Genomic DNA, 16,887 nt, shown 5'->3' with positions numbered 1-16,887 from the left:
CAAATTTTGAGTGCACAGCAGAGAAGTTGAGCACGTGTATGACAGCTAGAGCGCACGTGTATGATATGTTGAATGCACGTGTATGACTGATTGAGCGTGCACCAGAGTGATTTTGAGTGTACAACAACAACCAAGACACACTCGCTCAAACCGGTGGCAGTAATATCACTCCATAGCCGTCCGCCATGATGTGACATGGATTGTAAATCCCACCCTGTGATGACGCAATGACGTAATCCCTCCCACGGCGTGTCGGATCAGTCGGCGCAGAGTCATGAAAGTGTTTGTAAATAAGTCACCCCCCAGGTAATGTTCATATATAAGGCGCTCCGGACTATAAGGCACACTGTCGTTTTTTGAGAAAACGAAAGGCTTTTAAGTGAGCCATATAGTGCGGAATATACGGTATATATATATATATATACTATATATATATATAAATATATAAATATATATACATATGCAGATATGTAGAACATAATTATTTGTATCCTGTTAGCACACGGATTAAAGCTAGTCCGGACAAAAGATGTGAATAACGGTGATTATGAAATGCTTCTGTTGGTTTCAGTGAAAGTTTGATTCTGGAGCGCTCACATTCTCTCACCCGCGGTCATCAATCCCACTTTTACCCTTGAAGATAAATTATTTCGGGCCTCAGAGTGATACATTCGGGAAGCCTGGAGCCGCGGAGAGAGCGAGAGCAAACACATTACGATGATGCTCCCAAGTGAGATTCGTCCACACATTTGTCTGTTTCAGAATGTGGGTCACGGTTCTGTGTTCCGGGGTCTGGCGCTGAGCCTCTAAACCCAGCGCAAACGTGGAGCGCCACCAGTGGTGGAACTTCAACTCCCTCGTCGATCCAGCGTCGCGCTTCTGTCCTCGAACGTGATTTGTAACTCAAGCTCCCTTCGTTCTGCACTATTTCTTCCTGAAAGCCTTCAGAAAGAAATCAGGACTGGGTCGGTGATTAGTGGAGATGGAGATTGAAGCAGACGGAGCAGGAATGTCGGACCTCTTTGGTAGTCCGGGCATGTAAGAGCTGCCGGTTCTGCCTCTCCAATCATCAGCGGAGTGTTGTCAGAGGGTGGACGGTCACGCCGGGCAGGTTATTAAGCGAGATGAATAACCAAGCAGTCGGCTGCTTCCTGCCGACGCCTCATTAGAGTGGACGGTGAATTACTTTCCCTTCGCAGCTGATTGTGTCTTCCCTCGGTGACCGTCACCTGGATCTTATTTCTCCCCTCGCTCTCTCGCCACAGCAGTGCGAGGGGAAAATCCACTGCAAATTTAAGACCTTACTCATGGAATATTCACGTTTCAGCCTCTGAGTGTTCATAACAGCACAGAGGCTTCATTTAGCACGTTCTACTGAGGCGTAAACCTGCGAATTCCCTGTGTGGTATGTTCCCCCGTGCATGTGTTTGTTTCTCTAAACACTCTTATTTCCTTCCACAGTCCAAAAAAGAAAAACAAACGTGTGAATAACAAATTGAAATCCCTGGCGTTTTTAAATAAAAAAGTTCAAAGGCCATGTTGTTAAGTTTTAGTTTATTGTCCCTTAAACATGTTTACATGAAATAACTGTTAAAAAGTGATAGTTCCATTTTTCATCCGATCGTAAAAGTTTCTGAAAAAAGGCGCAGAAGTTGCTAAGAGCCAAAGAAAAAGAAATTGCAACTTTTAAAAGGCTGAAACTTGCTTAAAGGGCAAGTAAGATGTTATTGAGTGCTTTAAATTAGCAAACTAATCTATGAAAACAGTTATTGTCATAAGGAACTCCGCTCTCGTAACCTCTTTTTTGCCGGGATTTAACTTTATAAAGTAATAAGTTCAAAACATGGTCATGATGAGGGACTTACTGAATCTTGGAGAGAAAGACTTCAACATTTGAAACATGTGAGTGAGTCAGGAGAGTTGGGTTTTCACTTTAGTTGACCTTTAAATATTTGAGCTACAGAGCTGTGGTTAAGTTTAAAACCTTCCTTGGCTTATGAAAGACATACGAGGGGATATTGCAAATGCTTTCTGAAAGCAGACAAACTCTTCCTCTATGCAGGCGCCATACAAAAAATCAAATTATTTTTCTTGAAATAGTCATTCATTTTACAATTAAGATTACACCAGGAAGTTATTTTAGTGATTATTGATTTGCTATAATTAATAATAATACATTTAAAAGAAGAAAAAAAATAAACAAACATTCCTAAATCTATTAAAACTCTATAATCTGTTGCACATTTTGTGCGACTCAGTATAAGTGTACACGGCATCATGGGAGTGGAGTACTGCTATGAAACATAAAAAATAGCTACTGAGCACCAACATAATATAACGGTGTAAAGATCTGAAAGTGGCATCTATAAAGAGAGGGAGCACAGTTCAAACTAAAGGCTTACTGATCACACAATAAAACATTGAAACAGAGCAGCTGTGAGATACGTCTACATAGATGAATCAAGTTTACAGCAGTGGAGAAAACAAGAGGATGACCTGTGCCAATTAAAGGAGGACAGACAGAGTTTCCAAGGGAACAAAGCAAGGGGGACACAGTTGAACAGTGGGTTGAGGAACAGAAGGTTGGAGCGTCTCTACAGGCGCCATTTGACTCAAGGTAACAGCGGTAGTTCAATGAAAAGCGACGATTTTCTTTTGAGTTTTCTGCTTCCGTTTTATAAAGACAGGTGTAATCTCTCCATCCGCCATCTTAAAGCAACTGACAAAAGTATAACTAGGAAAACCTGGCCATTTACCGCAGTTAAGATCAGCTCAGAACACTTTGGGATCTATACGCACCACTGGGAAGGAAACGTTCTCCTTCACTGTGGTTCTCGGTGGATACACTAAAGGCCAGAAACTACCACTGTTGGTCATATTCAAGAGGAAGACTCTGCCGGCGACATCATCGAGCCAGAGGAATGGATGGACGAGGAGAAAATGAGGTGTCTGAAGTTTATGTCAAGAGACCCGATGACCAATTTCAAAAGCATCTTTCCTTATTCACGACTCCATGCGCATCCATCTCATGGATACTGTCAAAAACCAAGTCACGCACACTAATACACCAATCATTCTGGGTGGATTAACCAAAGATATTGGCAACAACAGGTCGTTCAAAGTTAAATTGTGAACTGAGTGGGAGCATTGACTGACAGAAGGGAACAACCATTAACCAGAACAGGTAGACAACACCGGGCGAGTCACGCCACTATCCGTCAATGGGTCGTCTCAAGTGTCGCCCGAGCTTTCAGGAATCATCAGAAAAACTGCTAAGTAAGCAAAGAGACTGTGTTGAATGATGAAGTCGCACATATCTCAGCCTCCGTTAATGATCTGTGGAAGTGTAATTAACGGGTGTTTTGTTCTTTATTTCATGTTTTACAACTAAAAAATGTTGTGTATTATTATAAATGGCTTGAATACAGTTTGATTTATCTGTGTAGTCTGCTTAATTAGCCTCATAATCCACCTTATGGTTCCAAAAATATGGTAAATGCAGGAAACATGAAGCGTCCAAATTACTCAATATATTCCTTCAAGAAGCATCTCAAGACCTATTTATTTGTGCAGGCGTTTTCTTAATTTTCTTGCGGCTACTATGTTTGTCACTGTGTTGTCTTGGCCTTTTAAAGTCTGTATTACTGAATATCGTTTTGTTATTACAGCGCCTTGTGAACCTGGTCTGTGAAAGACGCTTCACAAATAATAATAATTACTTACTATCTTACTTACATTAATAAATGTTTTTTTTATGCACTCTCAGAAGATGTTTATGACATAAGAGTCGTCCAATAGTTTAGATTTTTAATGACATTAAATACTTTATTCTTAAGCCTGGTGTTAAACCACGTCACCTTGGCCCAGAGGCAACCCTGGAGACACCGTTATACACGTTTGTGTTCGGGCCACCGGGTCACCTTGACCCAGAAATAACACAGGTTAAGTTAATTTAAAAACAAAATCCAGCATAAAGGGGACTTTTCCTAGTTGGTTGAGCATCACTAGTTATGTGCATGTGCCTGATTACGCTGACGTTGAAAATCCGCTTGAAACAAGTAACAGCTAAGTTCACAGAGAGGGAGTGAGCTGCAGAGAGAGTAGCAAAACAAGTTAGGTTAGGTTAGGTAGAACTTTATTGATGAAATTGTTTTTTTTTCTCCAAATTATCCAAAGCAAATACAGCAATTTTTCATAAAAAAAATAATCAAAATAAAATAAGAACAGGAACAAGGAGAAATAAAGAGAAAGAACAAGATGATACAATCTAAGTCTAAAGATAAAGAACATAGATCAAAGAAAAATAACAAAGACAAAGGATACAAAGACTAACATGGAATAGAACATCATGATACTTTTACTCCACTCCTGCCCCCGAACTCAGAATTGTACAATTTGATAGCCCGAGTAATGAATGAGTCCTTGAGTCTATTTGTTTTGCACCTGTTTTGGATAATTTTTTTGGAGAAGTGTTTTAGAGTGAGTCGTAATTCTTGTCGAGATGGAAAATAGGGATTTGTTTGAGTGTTTTTTTGGAATCGCATGATATTTCCTGACAGTTCATCGTTCTGCAGTCCACCGTGACTATGAATGTTGAGCCGCGTCTTTGTTCAGAGACGTGCCTGCCGTTGTTGACATTTGCAGCCACGACACCTCTAGCCAAACAGGTGCACAGGTGTGTTCTCGTTTCTCAAGTCTGGCTAAAGATCTGATCCCCGCAGTTGATTTCTAATTAAATTTGCGCCGCACAAATAAATTGTCATTTGATTTGATGAAGTGGGGGAGCAGATGTGACAGGCGACTTCCTCCGCTGCCTTGTAGCCTCCTCCAAAACCTGGAAAGATCGGTAATGAGAGTATCTGAGCTGGATAACAGTCATCTCCTGCCTCTTTATTATCCTCGACAGATGCTCGCAGGCAGGACCGCAAAAGGAAGATTGGCAATAATAGTTGATTTATCTTCTAATTAGAGCACGATTGCACAAATTAAAGTGGGTAAGTAATTCGACAGAGACTCACCTCCAACTTCAAGAAGTTTTCCTCTGTTTATTTTCCTCTCGGAGCCTCACTTGACAAATGTACTTCTCTTTTTCATCTTTTCCTTTTCTTACAGTCATCACATCTGCTGAGGAAATGAATAGCTCGTGTTCTGAAAGCCATACAGTCATTTATATTTTTTGACATTTGTTCAAGAAATGGTTGAGAAAAATATCAAACAAGTCTATATTTGAAGTTTGTTTGTAGCAGATGCTAAAGGCTAACATGCGACACAGACAGTAGATATGTTTAGCCTTTTAGCTTCTGCTACAATAAACTTAAAATATATACTTGTTCAATATTTTTTGGGTACAATTTCTCATAGTAGGGCATTAATACAAGATGGAAGTTAAAGACGAGCACCATGGAGGTATTTGGATGTTTTTAAGTGTGTCTTTTTTGGACAAGAAGAAAGAAGAACAGTGAGTTGTGTTGGCAACCATCATATGGACTTACATTTTTGCCTATAACTACAAAAAGTTCGAGCTGAACTATCACTTGAAATCGTGTTACATTTCAACACCTGTGACTCTTCACACCAACCATTTCTAACAGGAAATACGTCTCGTCAGCTTCTCGCTCGTAGACTCGACTAGTTTGATAAATCCGAGGTAAGAAGCTGCTGATGGTGGTTGAATAATAGCGTCTTGGATTCATGTGCTCTTCTGCAGCGGTGTCCCAGCATGCTTAGCAGGATCTTTAAAGGCTAATGTATGTTACAGTGATGTAGAAATCTTAATGTGTTAATATTAGCAGACACAATAATGAATCATTAATAACAAATTAGTGATATGTTGCTTTTTGACTGAATGTCAAGGAGTTTTTATCTGATGTTTTAATACAACTTCACAGTTTATACACAATTTTCATAAGGTGGAGACTTCCTGGATCGATTACGTGAGGTGACAAACCTCAATTAATGACCATTCACTGGAAAGTGGGTGTGGTTGGAGTAAACTAGTTCTAATCACCAGAAAAACTGGAGTGTTTTCAGTGGGCGGGGCTTAAGCACATTTTCTAATGTAAATATTTCTATGAAAAGAGAGTTTCGTACAAACTGTAACATACTGATGCTACAATAGAGTTTCAATATCAATTTAAGAGACACTTAGATCAACACATTAGTTAAATATTCTCTGGAGAGAAGATATGGAAACTGTTTGCTCAACCTCAAGTTCCCAATAAATTAAATATAAAAACATTTATATAATAATTATACATTTGCGTTTCCATAGTGTCATCTCTTTAAATTCGATTGAATCTCTTACTCTTCACACCTGATTACAGCTTCCTCTTTCTAAACCGTTTAGTTCCAAGAATCCTTGCGATTAAGATTAAGATTAAGATTAAGATTAAGATTAAAAAGCAGCAGTCAGAGTTGAGTCACGCTCACAGACCAACATGGCTGAAGAGCTTCTGCTAGTGCTGCTCGTGTCCAACAACATCCAGGCTAAAATCATGCAGCCCTGGAGATCTTACGTCTTCATTCTGGACGAAAACAGACGAGTTCTGCATGATCTCAAAATGGACCGGCGACGAGAAGAAGCTTCTTTGGAACTCCTCAATTGCCGACGAGGATGGAGCAGCTTCTTATCAGATACCCAGTCTGGAGGTCTCAGACTCGGGTCAGTACCAGGAGCAGTGCTGGACCCAGGAGACTCTCGTTAGAAATTCAACTCTCTTCGTCTGCACCAACTCGGTGTTGGTGCGTCCAATGTTGATCTTGGCGTTGGGAGAAACCAAGGAGCTGACATGGGACCAAGTGGGACCAAACCAGAGCATCCAGTGGTTCTATGAATATGAGAACGAACACAACAAAGAATTAATTTCAATGGATGATGTGGTGACGTCAGCACACCCACTCCAGCTGGGGAAGAACAGATCGTCTCTCAAACCTTCGGATACGATTCACGTCCACTGTGGAGGGAGAACTGGTTCTTGAAGTCGAATAAAAGTGAAGGAAGAGTCTAACATAAGAGTCTATAGGTATCATGACAACATGTTTGTATCTGCCATGAGTCTGGTGATCACCGACGTCTCTCTGGAAGACAGCGGCGAGTTCTGGTGTGTGGTGTAGAAATCGTTGTGTGTTCTCATCTAAGACCCTTGTGATGTTCGGAGAGCCAGAGGTTGATCACCATCTAGTGAGGTCTTTGCTGATCAGTGTTGTTGTGTTGTTGTCGTGACAACAATCTGGAGGACCAGGTGTAGAGAGCAGCTCCCAGTGCCTGTGGAGGGCGTGAATAACTGAGCCTTTCATGTAAATATTGACTCATTCAGTGTTGGATTGGAATGTTTTTTTCCATGTTGTTGCCTCTTGTTTGCTTTTCATTGTTAAATAAGGATTTAAAAGACACTCCAGGTTCATTTTTTAAGAACAAATCACCTAGTATAACATGGTGCTAGGAGATAGAAACAATTAAAAAACTCATAGAATCAGGATTTATTCATCCCTTCTCTCCTCTGATCCCCTGCAACCTATCTTGTCTACTGTCGGACCAGAAGGCCTTGAAACTCACCTGCTGCGGGACCTGAACTCACCACCAAATCTGTTTGTCATATCAATATACTGTATATATGCAGTGTACACCTGCATCTGTTGACAGTAAATAACGATCGCAGAAAAAGAGCGGTATTGATCAGACTTTGGTAAACAGTCTTGAGTGTAGTAGTTGTGAGATTAATAACATAATACATCAATAGCTAAATTGACAATGTTTTGAGGAGAAACATTCCAAAAAAATATAAAATATTAACATTGAGACATTGATGTTATTTTTAATAAATATTAATTAAAGTTGCACTCATTTCTCACTCAACATTCATGTTTGTACATAATTGTTTGTTTTTTTAAGTCATATCTTTGTAAGACAAATATGCTTTTGCTCTGCTTGATCTCCAATTACATCATTTTAAGATATTGTTGAACAGAAATCTATGGGCAACTTCTGTCTCCGTGTTCTGGGCTCCCCCTTTTTTTTATTGTTGTTTGGCTGTTAAATGCTTATTAAAACTCAAATTATAACTTCCTGTTTTATCTGGAGAGAGAAGAGAGAACTCCCCACTAAAATAAAGGAAACATTTTTGAAGTGGGTGGTGAAGTGAAGGTATTGATACTGAGCATTTTCGATCAATACCCTAAAATGTTAAAGCAGGAAACAGGAAGTACTGATGTAGCTAATGGGGCAAAAATGCGATGAAGAAAACTATATTTGTTGTTTTAAGAACTCGATTTTTGACATAACAAAAATTGGAAAAACAAAAGTGTGGACCGTCTTGTAAAAGAGATTATTGCCACATCACCTTAAAGGTTCTATTTTCTTCCTCTCCGACAGCCTGTGTCCGAAGAGTTCCAAAACGGCGAGGGCTTCGGCTACATCGTTGCATTCCGAGCCAACGGAACGCGAGGCTGGAAGGAGAAGATGGTGACCTCGGCCGACTCCACCACGTACAAGTACAGAGACGAGACCTTCCCTCCGCTCACGCCGTTCGAAGTGAAACTGGGCGTTTACAACAACAAGGGAGACGGACCCTTCAGCAAAGTTGTCATCATCCACTCTGCAGAAGGCGGTGAGCACACGTGTGATCAAAAATGCACGCCAGGGGTTGATGGCGCGATTTTTTTAAATTTCCGCTTGTGTTTACAGAGCCGCGCGAGCCGCCCACTGACCTGAAAGCCGTCGGTGTCTCTTCAACGGAAATAAGAGTCACCTGGAAACCGCCCGGACCCGGGCCTGGACGACCCCGAGCCTATGAGGTACATCTTAAAGAGGTCTTGAAAAAAAAAAAAAGGGAAACGGCTAAAAATTCTGTGTGTGGTGTGCAGGTGGGTTTCTGGCAAGACGGCGAGCAGCAGGAGGAGGCGGAGGGAAAACAAAGGACTGTGAAAAATGAAACATTCATGGTCTTGTCAGGGCTGCAGAGCAACAGTCTCTATCGCATCACTGTAAAAGGATTTAACAGCATCGGCCAGGGTCCTGCCAGCGCGGCTGTCACAGCCAGGACCAGGAAAGCTCGTGAGTTTGACACTGACGGTCCAGAACCTCATATCAGCTCTGACACTGACAGGAACTTTAGGCTGTTCCTCCCGCTCCGTGGAGAGCGCGGAGGCGGATTCTCCTTCTTATCTGGGAAAATGTTTCAACACTGGCGGTGGATCTTTATGGCTTATTATCAGAAATGTATTTCAAGTTGACGGTGATGCCGTCGACACGTCTCATTACGGGAGCATTGTTGGGATTGAGGATTTTCAGGCCAAAGTTCACCTCATTATAGAACCTTGTTTTTTCCGTTTCTTGTACATTTTAATGCCTGTTATACGTGAATTACATTTGATTTTCAAACATAATAACAGCAAAAAATATATCTGGAAAGAGTCTAATTAAGGAGCTGATATCTGTCAAGTTTTTTTTTTATTTAAACTACTTAGGTTCAGGAAGAGCTAAGACATTGTACGGACAAAAATAAGGCTTTTAGGAATTCCATCTTTTCTTTTCTGTCGATGGATGAATATGATAGATCGATGGATGGATGAATAGGATAGATGTTGGATGGATATGATAGATGGAAGGATGGATGGGATGAATACGATTGATGGTTGGATGGATATGATAGATGGATGAATAGGATAGATGTTGGATGGATATGATAGATGGAAGGATGAATGAGATGAATATGATTGATGGTTGGATGGATATGATAGATGGAAGGATGGATGGGATGAATACGATTGATGGTTGGATGGATATGATAGATGGATGAATAGGATAGATGTTGGATGGATATGATAGATGGAAGGATGAATGAGATGAATATGATTGATGGTTGGATGGATATGATAGATGGATGAATAGGATAGATGGATGGATGTATATGATAGATGTATGAATGAATATGATGGATGGATATGATGGATGGATGAATGCATACAATGGATGGATGGATGAATACGAATACGTTGGATGAATGAATACAATAGATGGATGGATGTATATGATAGATGGATGGATGGATGAATACGATCGATGGTTGGATGGATATGATAGATGGATGAATATGATAGATGGATGGATGGATATGATAGATGTATGAATATGATAGATGGATGGATGGATAAATATGATAGATGGTTGGGTGGATATGATAGATGTATGAATATGATAGATGGATGGATGGATGCATACGATAGATGGTTGGATGGATATGATAGATGGATGAATATGATAGATGGATGGATGGATATGATAGATGTATGAATATGATAGATGGATGGATGGATGAATATGATAGATGGTTGGGTGGATATGATAGATGGATGGATAGATATGATAGATGGATGGATGGATGGATGGATGAATACGATTGATGGTTGGTTGGATATGATAGATGGATGAATATGATATATGATGGATGGATATGATGGATAGATATGATAGATGGATGGATGGATGAATACGATTGATGGTTGGTTGGATATGATAGATGGATGAATATGATATATGATGGATGGATATGATAGATGGATATGATAGATGGTTGGATGGATATGATAGATGGATGAATATGATAAATGGATGGATGAATATGAAAGATGGATGGATGGATGAATACGATAGATGGTTGTATGGATATGATAGATGGATGAATATGATAGATGGATGGATGGATGGATTTCATAGATGGATGAATACGATAGATGGATGGATGGATGGATGGATGAATACGAAAGATGGATGGATGGATGAATACGATAGATGGTTGTATGGATATGATAGATGGATGAATATGATAGATGGATGGATGGATGGATTTCATAGATGGATGAATATGATAGATGGATGAATACGATAGATGGATGGATGGATGAATACGAAAGATGGTTGGATGGATATGTGATTATGTGAAGTGGGATTTCAACATAAAAGTAAAAAAAGCAAAGTTTTTTGACAGAACTTTGTTTGAATTGTTGAACCTGAACCTGTGAGAAACTGTTGATAGTTTGAGGTCCAGACACATGGAAAGATCTGCATTTAGCACCTGATCCTGAACCAACCTCTCGCTCTGACTCTTCGTGCCGCAGCTCCCGCTCACCCCCCGGCTAACCTGGCCTGGATTCAAGAGGGCAACAACGTGTCGTTGAGCTGGGACCAGGTCAAGGCCAAAGACAACGAGTCCGACGTCATCGGATACATGGTGAGTTCTGGATACTCCGTTTTCCTCCCACAGAACCAGAACCAAAGCCTGCAAGAGGAACATCCAGCTGACTTTTTAGTTAAAGCAGGTCCCTTAGCTAATAACTCAGACATGACTAATCAAACTCAGATGATGAGTTGAAGACATTGCTACATATATTCATGTTTAAAACTGACAAACGGATGAAGGGAGAGAGCTAGGTGGCTGTGGAAAAGCGAGGGATGAGTGGAGGATGCTGTTGAGAGGTGGAGGACTTCCTGTTGCTCTTTGTTTTCATCTCTTCATTACCGCGTCGTCAGAACACTCCGGAATAAATTAACTTAATTACCAGCTCGTCGACCGGTCGCCTCCGGCTCTTTACATTTTTCATCTTCCCGGGCAATGACATCTCCGTCCATCAAGGAGCCCGTGAGTATCTGTTACCATGACGATGCAGCATCGCGGATGGAGTGCCGCCGAGAGATTATTTGTGTGACACCTGGAGCAGAAGGTGTGAACGAGTGTGAGAGACGTCCAGAGCTGACACTTTTATCTGAATGTTCTTTTCGTCGGCGCCGACTGAGGCGCACAAGATGTTCCTGGTCCAGATTGTGGCCTACAACTGAGCTGTGGCTACTGCAGTGCTCTAGTCTGAGTGTCAAACTGTTGAATGAACGAGTGTTATTCTCCTGTGAGTCGAGGGAGAACGAACATTGAAGTAAAATGGAATATTAATCTTTTATGTAATGAAGTTTCTTTTGTCATTTCGTATTTTCTGCTCAAATATTTAGTATTTTACCTTGATTTGTTGTCCTTGTTGACCTGTATGTTAGATACTTGGCAAAAATAAAAATAATACATACATATCTATAAATGATGATGTTTATATTTTTGTTTAATTTTATTTAAGCCATAATGTACAAACACCTCCTTAAAATGATTATTGTTGTTGTTGTTTTTATTATTGTCGTTGTTGTTGTTAATTTTGTTATTGTAATTAGTACTATTATAATATTTTTTAGTATTGTTTTTTTATTATTGTTGTTGTTGATTGCGTTATTGTTATTAGTACTATTATTATATTTTTTAGTATTGTTGTTGTTGATTTTGTTATTATTATTAATACTATTATTATATTTTTTAGTATTGTTGTTGTTTTTATTATTGTTGTTGTTGATTTTGTTATTTTTATTAGTACTATTATTATATTTTTTAGTATAGTTGTGGTTTTTATTATTGTTGTTGTTGATTTTGTTATTATTATTAGTACTATTATTATATTTTTTAGAATTGTTGTTGTTTTTATTATTATTGTTGTTGTTGATTTCGTTATTTTTATTAGTACTATTATTATATTTTTTAGTATTGTTGTGGTTTTAATTATTGTTGTTGATTTTGTTATCATTATTAGTACTATTATTATATATTTTTTAAGTATTCTTGTTGCTTTTAAGTTTTAACTATAATTTTTTAGCTAATTTGCTTTAACAACAGCAAGTCTGAATTTAAAATAGTAAATGTGTCATAAATATATTTTTAATTATTGATTAAAAAAAAGATCGACTACGGAAAACAAAAATAATAAATCTAATTAATTAATTAATGTTATCAATGAAGATGATGGTTATAATTAAACCATCATACACCAGATAAAATTTAAAAAAAAGATAAAATCTACATGTTTAGAAAGTATATATTGTATGAGTAAAAATGTAAAACCCAGAGTGTTTCATTCACCTCTGGATGTTCTGTGGGAGGAAACCTGAGCACATATTAGACGACGATCGCTCTGAGGCTCTGATTTTTTGATTTCCTTCAGGTGATTCTCAGGCAAGAGGGCCGAGGCCACAATCAGGTGACCAGAACCATCAATCCGTTCACTCTGCTCTCGCTGCCCGAGGGCGGCACCTACATAATCGAGGTGCGGGCGCTGAGCGAGGGCGGCGAGGGGGCGGTCAGCTCGCAGGTTCGAATCCTCACTTCCTCCGGTAAGTGGTTTGTTCTACACTTCAGCACTCTCGCTCACACCATCAGCTTCAGAGCATGATGTTTCTACTCCTTAATGTTGTAAGACGTGAGAAAACCTCACACACATTACATTTTCTTACAGACATGAAAACCTTTCAAACACATGTGAAAACCTCACACATAACAACCTTTCTCACACACATTAAAATCTCTCACATACACATATGAGAAAAACATACTAATTATAACATTTCTCAAGCATGTGTAAATCTCTCATATACACACATGGGAAAACCTCACGCATAACAACCTTACTCACGCGTGTGAAAATCTCTCATATGCACACATATGTGAAAACCTCACACATAATAAAATTTCTTACACGTATGAAAATCTCTCATATACACACCTAGGAAAACCTCACGCATAACAACATTTCTCACACGTGTGAAAATCTCTCATATACACATGTGAAAACCTCACACATAACATTTTTCACATGCATTAAAAACTCGCATACACACATGGGAAAACCTCACGCATAACAACCTTTCTAACAAGCATGAAAATCTCTCATATACACACATGGGAAAACCTCACACACAACAACCTTTCTCACATGTGTGAAAATCTCTCTTACACACATGTGAAAACCTCACAAATAATAACATTTCTCACACACATGAAAATCTCTCATATACACACTTGGGAAAACCTCACGCATAACAACCTTTCTCAAACATGTGAAAATATCTCACATACACACATGGGAAAACCTCAAGCATAACAACTTTTCTCACATGCATGAAAATCTCTTACATACACAAATGAGAAAACCTCACACATTATAACATTATACACGCATGAAAATCTCTCATATACACACATGGGAAAACCTCACACGTAACACCTTTCTAACAAGCATTTTAAAATATCTCATATACACACATGGAAAAAAACCTGACGCATAACAACCTTTCTCAGGCGTGTGAAAATCTCTCATATACACATGTGAAAACCTCACACATAACAACATTTCTCACACGCATCAAAATCTCTCATATACACACATAGGGAAACCTCACGTATAAAAACCTTTCTCACGTGTGTGAAAATCTCTCATATACACACATGAGAAAACCTCACGCATAACAACATTTCTCACATGCATTAAAATCTCTCACATACACACATGGGAAAACCTCACGCGTAACACCTTTCTAACAAGCATTTTAAAATATCCCATATACACACATGGAAAAAAACCTGACGCATAAGAACCTTTCTCAGGTGTGTGAAAATCTCTCATATACACACATGTGAAAACCTCACACATAACAACATTTCTCACATGCATTAAAATCTCTCACATACACACATGGGAAAACCTCACGCGTAACACCTTTCTAACAAGCATTTTAAAATATCTCATATACACACATGGAAAAAAACCTGACGCATAACAACCTTTCTCAGGCGTGTGAAAATCTCTCATATACACACATGTGAAAACCTCACACATAACATTTCTCACATGCATTCAAATCTCTCACAAACACACATGGGAAAACCTCACGCATAATAACATTTCTCACACGTGTGAACATCTCTTACCTACACAAATCTAGCATATAGCAGAACTTATCACACAAATAAAAACCTTTCACACAAACATTTGTAAACCTCTCCCATCACAACCTCCCTTTCACACATGAAAATCCATCTCTCACACACACATGTGAAAATAAACATTTCTCACACGCATGCAAATCTTTCACACACACGTGTGAAAACCTCCCCCATAACAACCTGTCAGAAAAAGACAAAACATAAGTGAAATCTTTCACATTCAAACACAGGTACGTAAGGTTGTCTCTCTTCTCGTAGGTGTTCGAGCCAAGAACCAGCAGCGCTCTCTCCACCAGCCTTCAGCGTGGACGCCGCTGATGCTGCTTCTTCTGGTGCCTTCAGTGTCCTGGTGAAGAGCGAGAGCTTCCCTTCTTTCACCGCCTCTCCCTCCGACTGCCTGCTAGCCTCGCTCGTCACACTAAAGAAAAAAAAACTGGAACAATCTCCAGCAGAAAATCTCCTTTTTTCTTTCCAGTTCCTTCTTTCTCAATCCCGGTCTGTTCCGTTCACTCTGGCCATCGTCCTGCCGACGGTCGACGACGACGGATTCCCTTCAGCGTTCATGTGTTTTTTTCCGACCGGCTCGTGACCAGAGAAGCCGACAAAACAATTCCTTGAAAGCTGCTGCGGCGTTTAAACGCCGAGGATCAGCCCCGGCGTGTTTCTCGCCGACGATGCGTTCACGGCCGTTCGAGAAAAGTGCATTTGTTTTTCTTATTAACAACGTCGAGGCCGAGAGATTTTCTATGAAACCCGAGACTCTTTCCAGTTTTGTACGTCGTGTTACCTTTAGAGGAAAAAAACGGAACCACGCGGTGGTGTTTGTGTGTTTTAGCCATGCAGCGCCACTTGGTGACTGTTGATTGTAGGAAAGCGGCGTTTAACCTGCAGTACCTGAACGCATCATTAGACAACTCTGTCTGAGCTCCCAAATAAATGTGATGTATATTTTTAATCCCTTTGTTGTTCTTTCTTTTGTGTGGGTACTCGGCGCACACACACACACGCACACACGCATACACGCACACACACACACGCGCACACACACACACGCACACACACACAGTATGAACATGTGATCCTTTAACCCCAAACCTGAACCCTGATACCATCCTGGTCATCTCCCTTGTCGGCTGTCTAACAATCTGTCTGTCTATCCATCCGTCCATCCGTCCATCTGTCCATCCGTCCATCCGTCCATCCGTCCATCTGTCCATCCGTCCAGCTGTCCATCCGTCTATCCATCTATCCGTTATCTGTCCATCCATCCATCCGTCTATCCGTCCATCCATCCATCGTCTTTTCGTCCATCCATCCATCCATCTATCCGTCGATCCAGTCATCCATCGTCTATCTGTCCACCCATCTATCTGCCCATCCATCCATCCGTCTATCTGTCTATCCGTCCGTCCATCCATCCATCCATCCATCCATCCATCCATCCATCCATCCATCCATCCATCCATCCATCCATCCATCCATCCATCCATCCATCCATCCATCCATCCATCCATCCATCCATCCATCCATCCATCCATCCATCCATCCATCCATCCATCCATCCATCCATCCATCCATCCATCCATCCATCCATCCATCCATCCATCCATCCATCCATCCATCCATCCATCCATCCATCCATCCATCCATCCATCCATCCATCCATCCATCCATCCATCCATCCATCCATCCATCCATCCATCCATCCATCCATCCATCCATCCATCCGTCTATCCATCCGTCTATCCGTCCATCCATCCGTCTATCCGTCCATCCATCCGTCTATCTGTCTATCCATCTATCTGTCAATCCGTCTATCCGTCAATCCGTCTATCCGTCCGTCCAGCCATCCGTCTATCCATCTATCTGTCCATCTATCCATCCATCTATCTTTCTATCTATCCATTCGGATAGATGGATGGATGGACAGATGGAGAGCTAAATATATATTTAGGGCCTTACTTAAACAAGGGAACTAGTCAACCACTTTACCATCTTATCTACGGGTCAATAGTTGTTAACCCTTGTGATATCAAAGGGTCAAGTTGACCCGAAGGCCCCCGAAAACAAAAGTGTTTGTGGT

The 16,887-nt window shown here is 40.2% G+C and overlaps 1 protein-coding gene across 2 annotated transcripts in view; it reads left to right on the top strand.

Moving 5' to 3' along the window:
* Positions 1 to 15,723, top strand: part of cntn5 (contactin 5) — a 184,086-nt gene extending 168,363 nt beyond the window's left edge. For both annotated transcript variants that reach the window (XM_087795066.1, XM_087795065.1), the window contains exons 19-24: positions 8,372 to 8,606; positions 8,684 to 8,793; positions 8,863 to 9,052; positions 11,116 to 11,228; positions 13,027 to 13,195; positions 15,063 to 15,723. In XM_087795066.1, the coding sequence (XP_087651192.1) occupies positions 8,372 to 8,606; positions 8,684 to 8,793; positions 8,863 to 9,052; positions 11,116 to 11,228; positions 13,027 to 13,195; positions 15,063 to 15,157 (912 nt within the window). In that variant the 3' untranslated portion in view covers positions 15,158 to 15,723. The remainder of the gene's footprint in view (positions 1 to 8,371; positions 8,607 to 8,683; positions 8,794 to 8,862; positions 9,053 to 11,115; positions 11,229 to 13,026; positions 13,196 to 15,062) is intronic.
* Positions 15,724 to 16,887: the final 1,164 nt, after the last annotated feature.

Source organism: Callionymus lyra, chromosome 7 (assembly GCF_982586985.1).
Source record: "Callionymus lyra chromosome 7, fCalLyr1.hap1.1, whole genome shotgun sequence".
NCBI classification, from domain to species: domain Eukaryota; kingdom Metazoa; phylum Chordata; class Actinopteri; order Syngnathiformes; family Callionymidae; genus Callionymus; species Callionymus lyra.
Note: the sequence above shows the minus strand (reverse complement) of the source record. Positions and strands in the feature narration are given on the sequence as shown.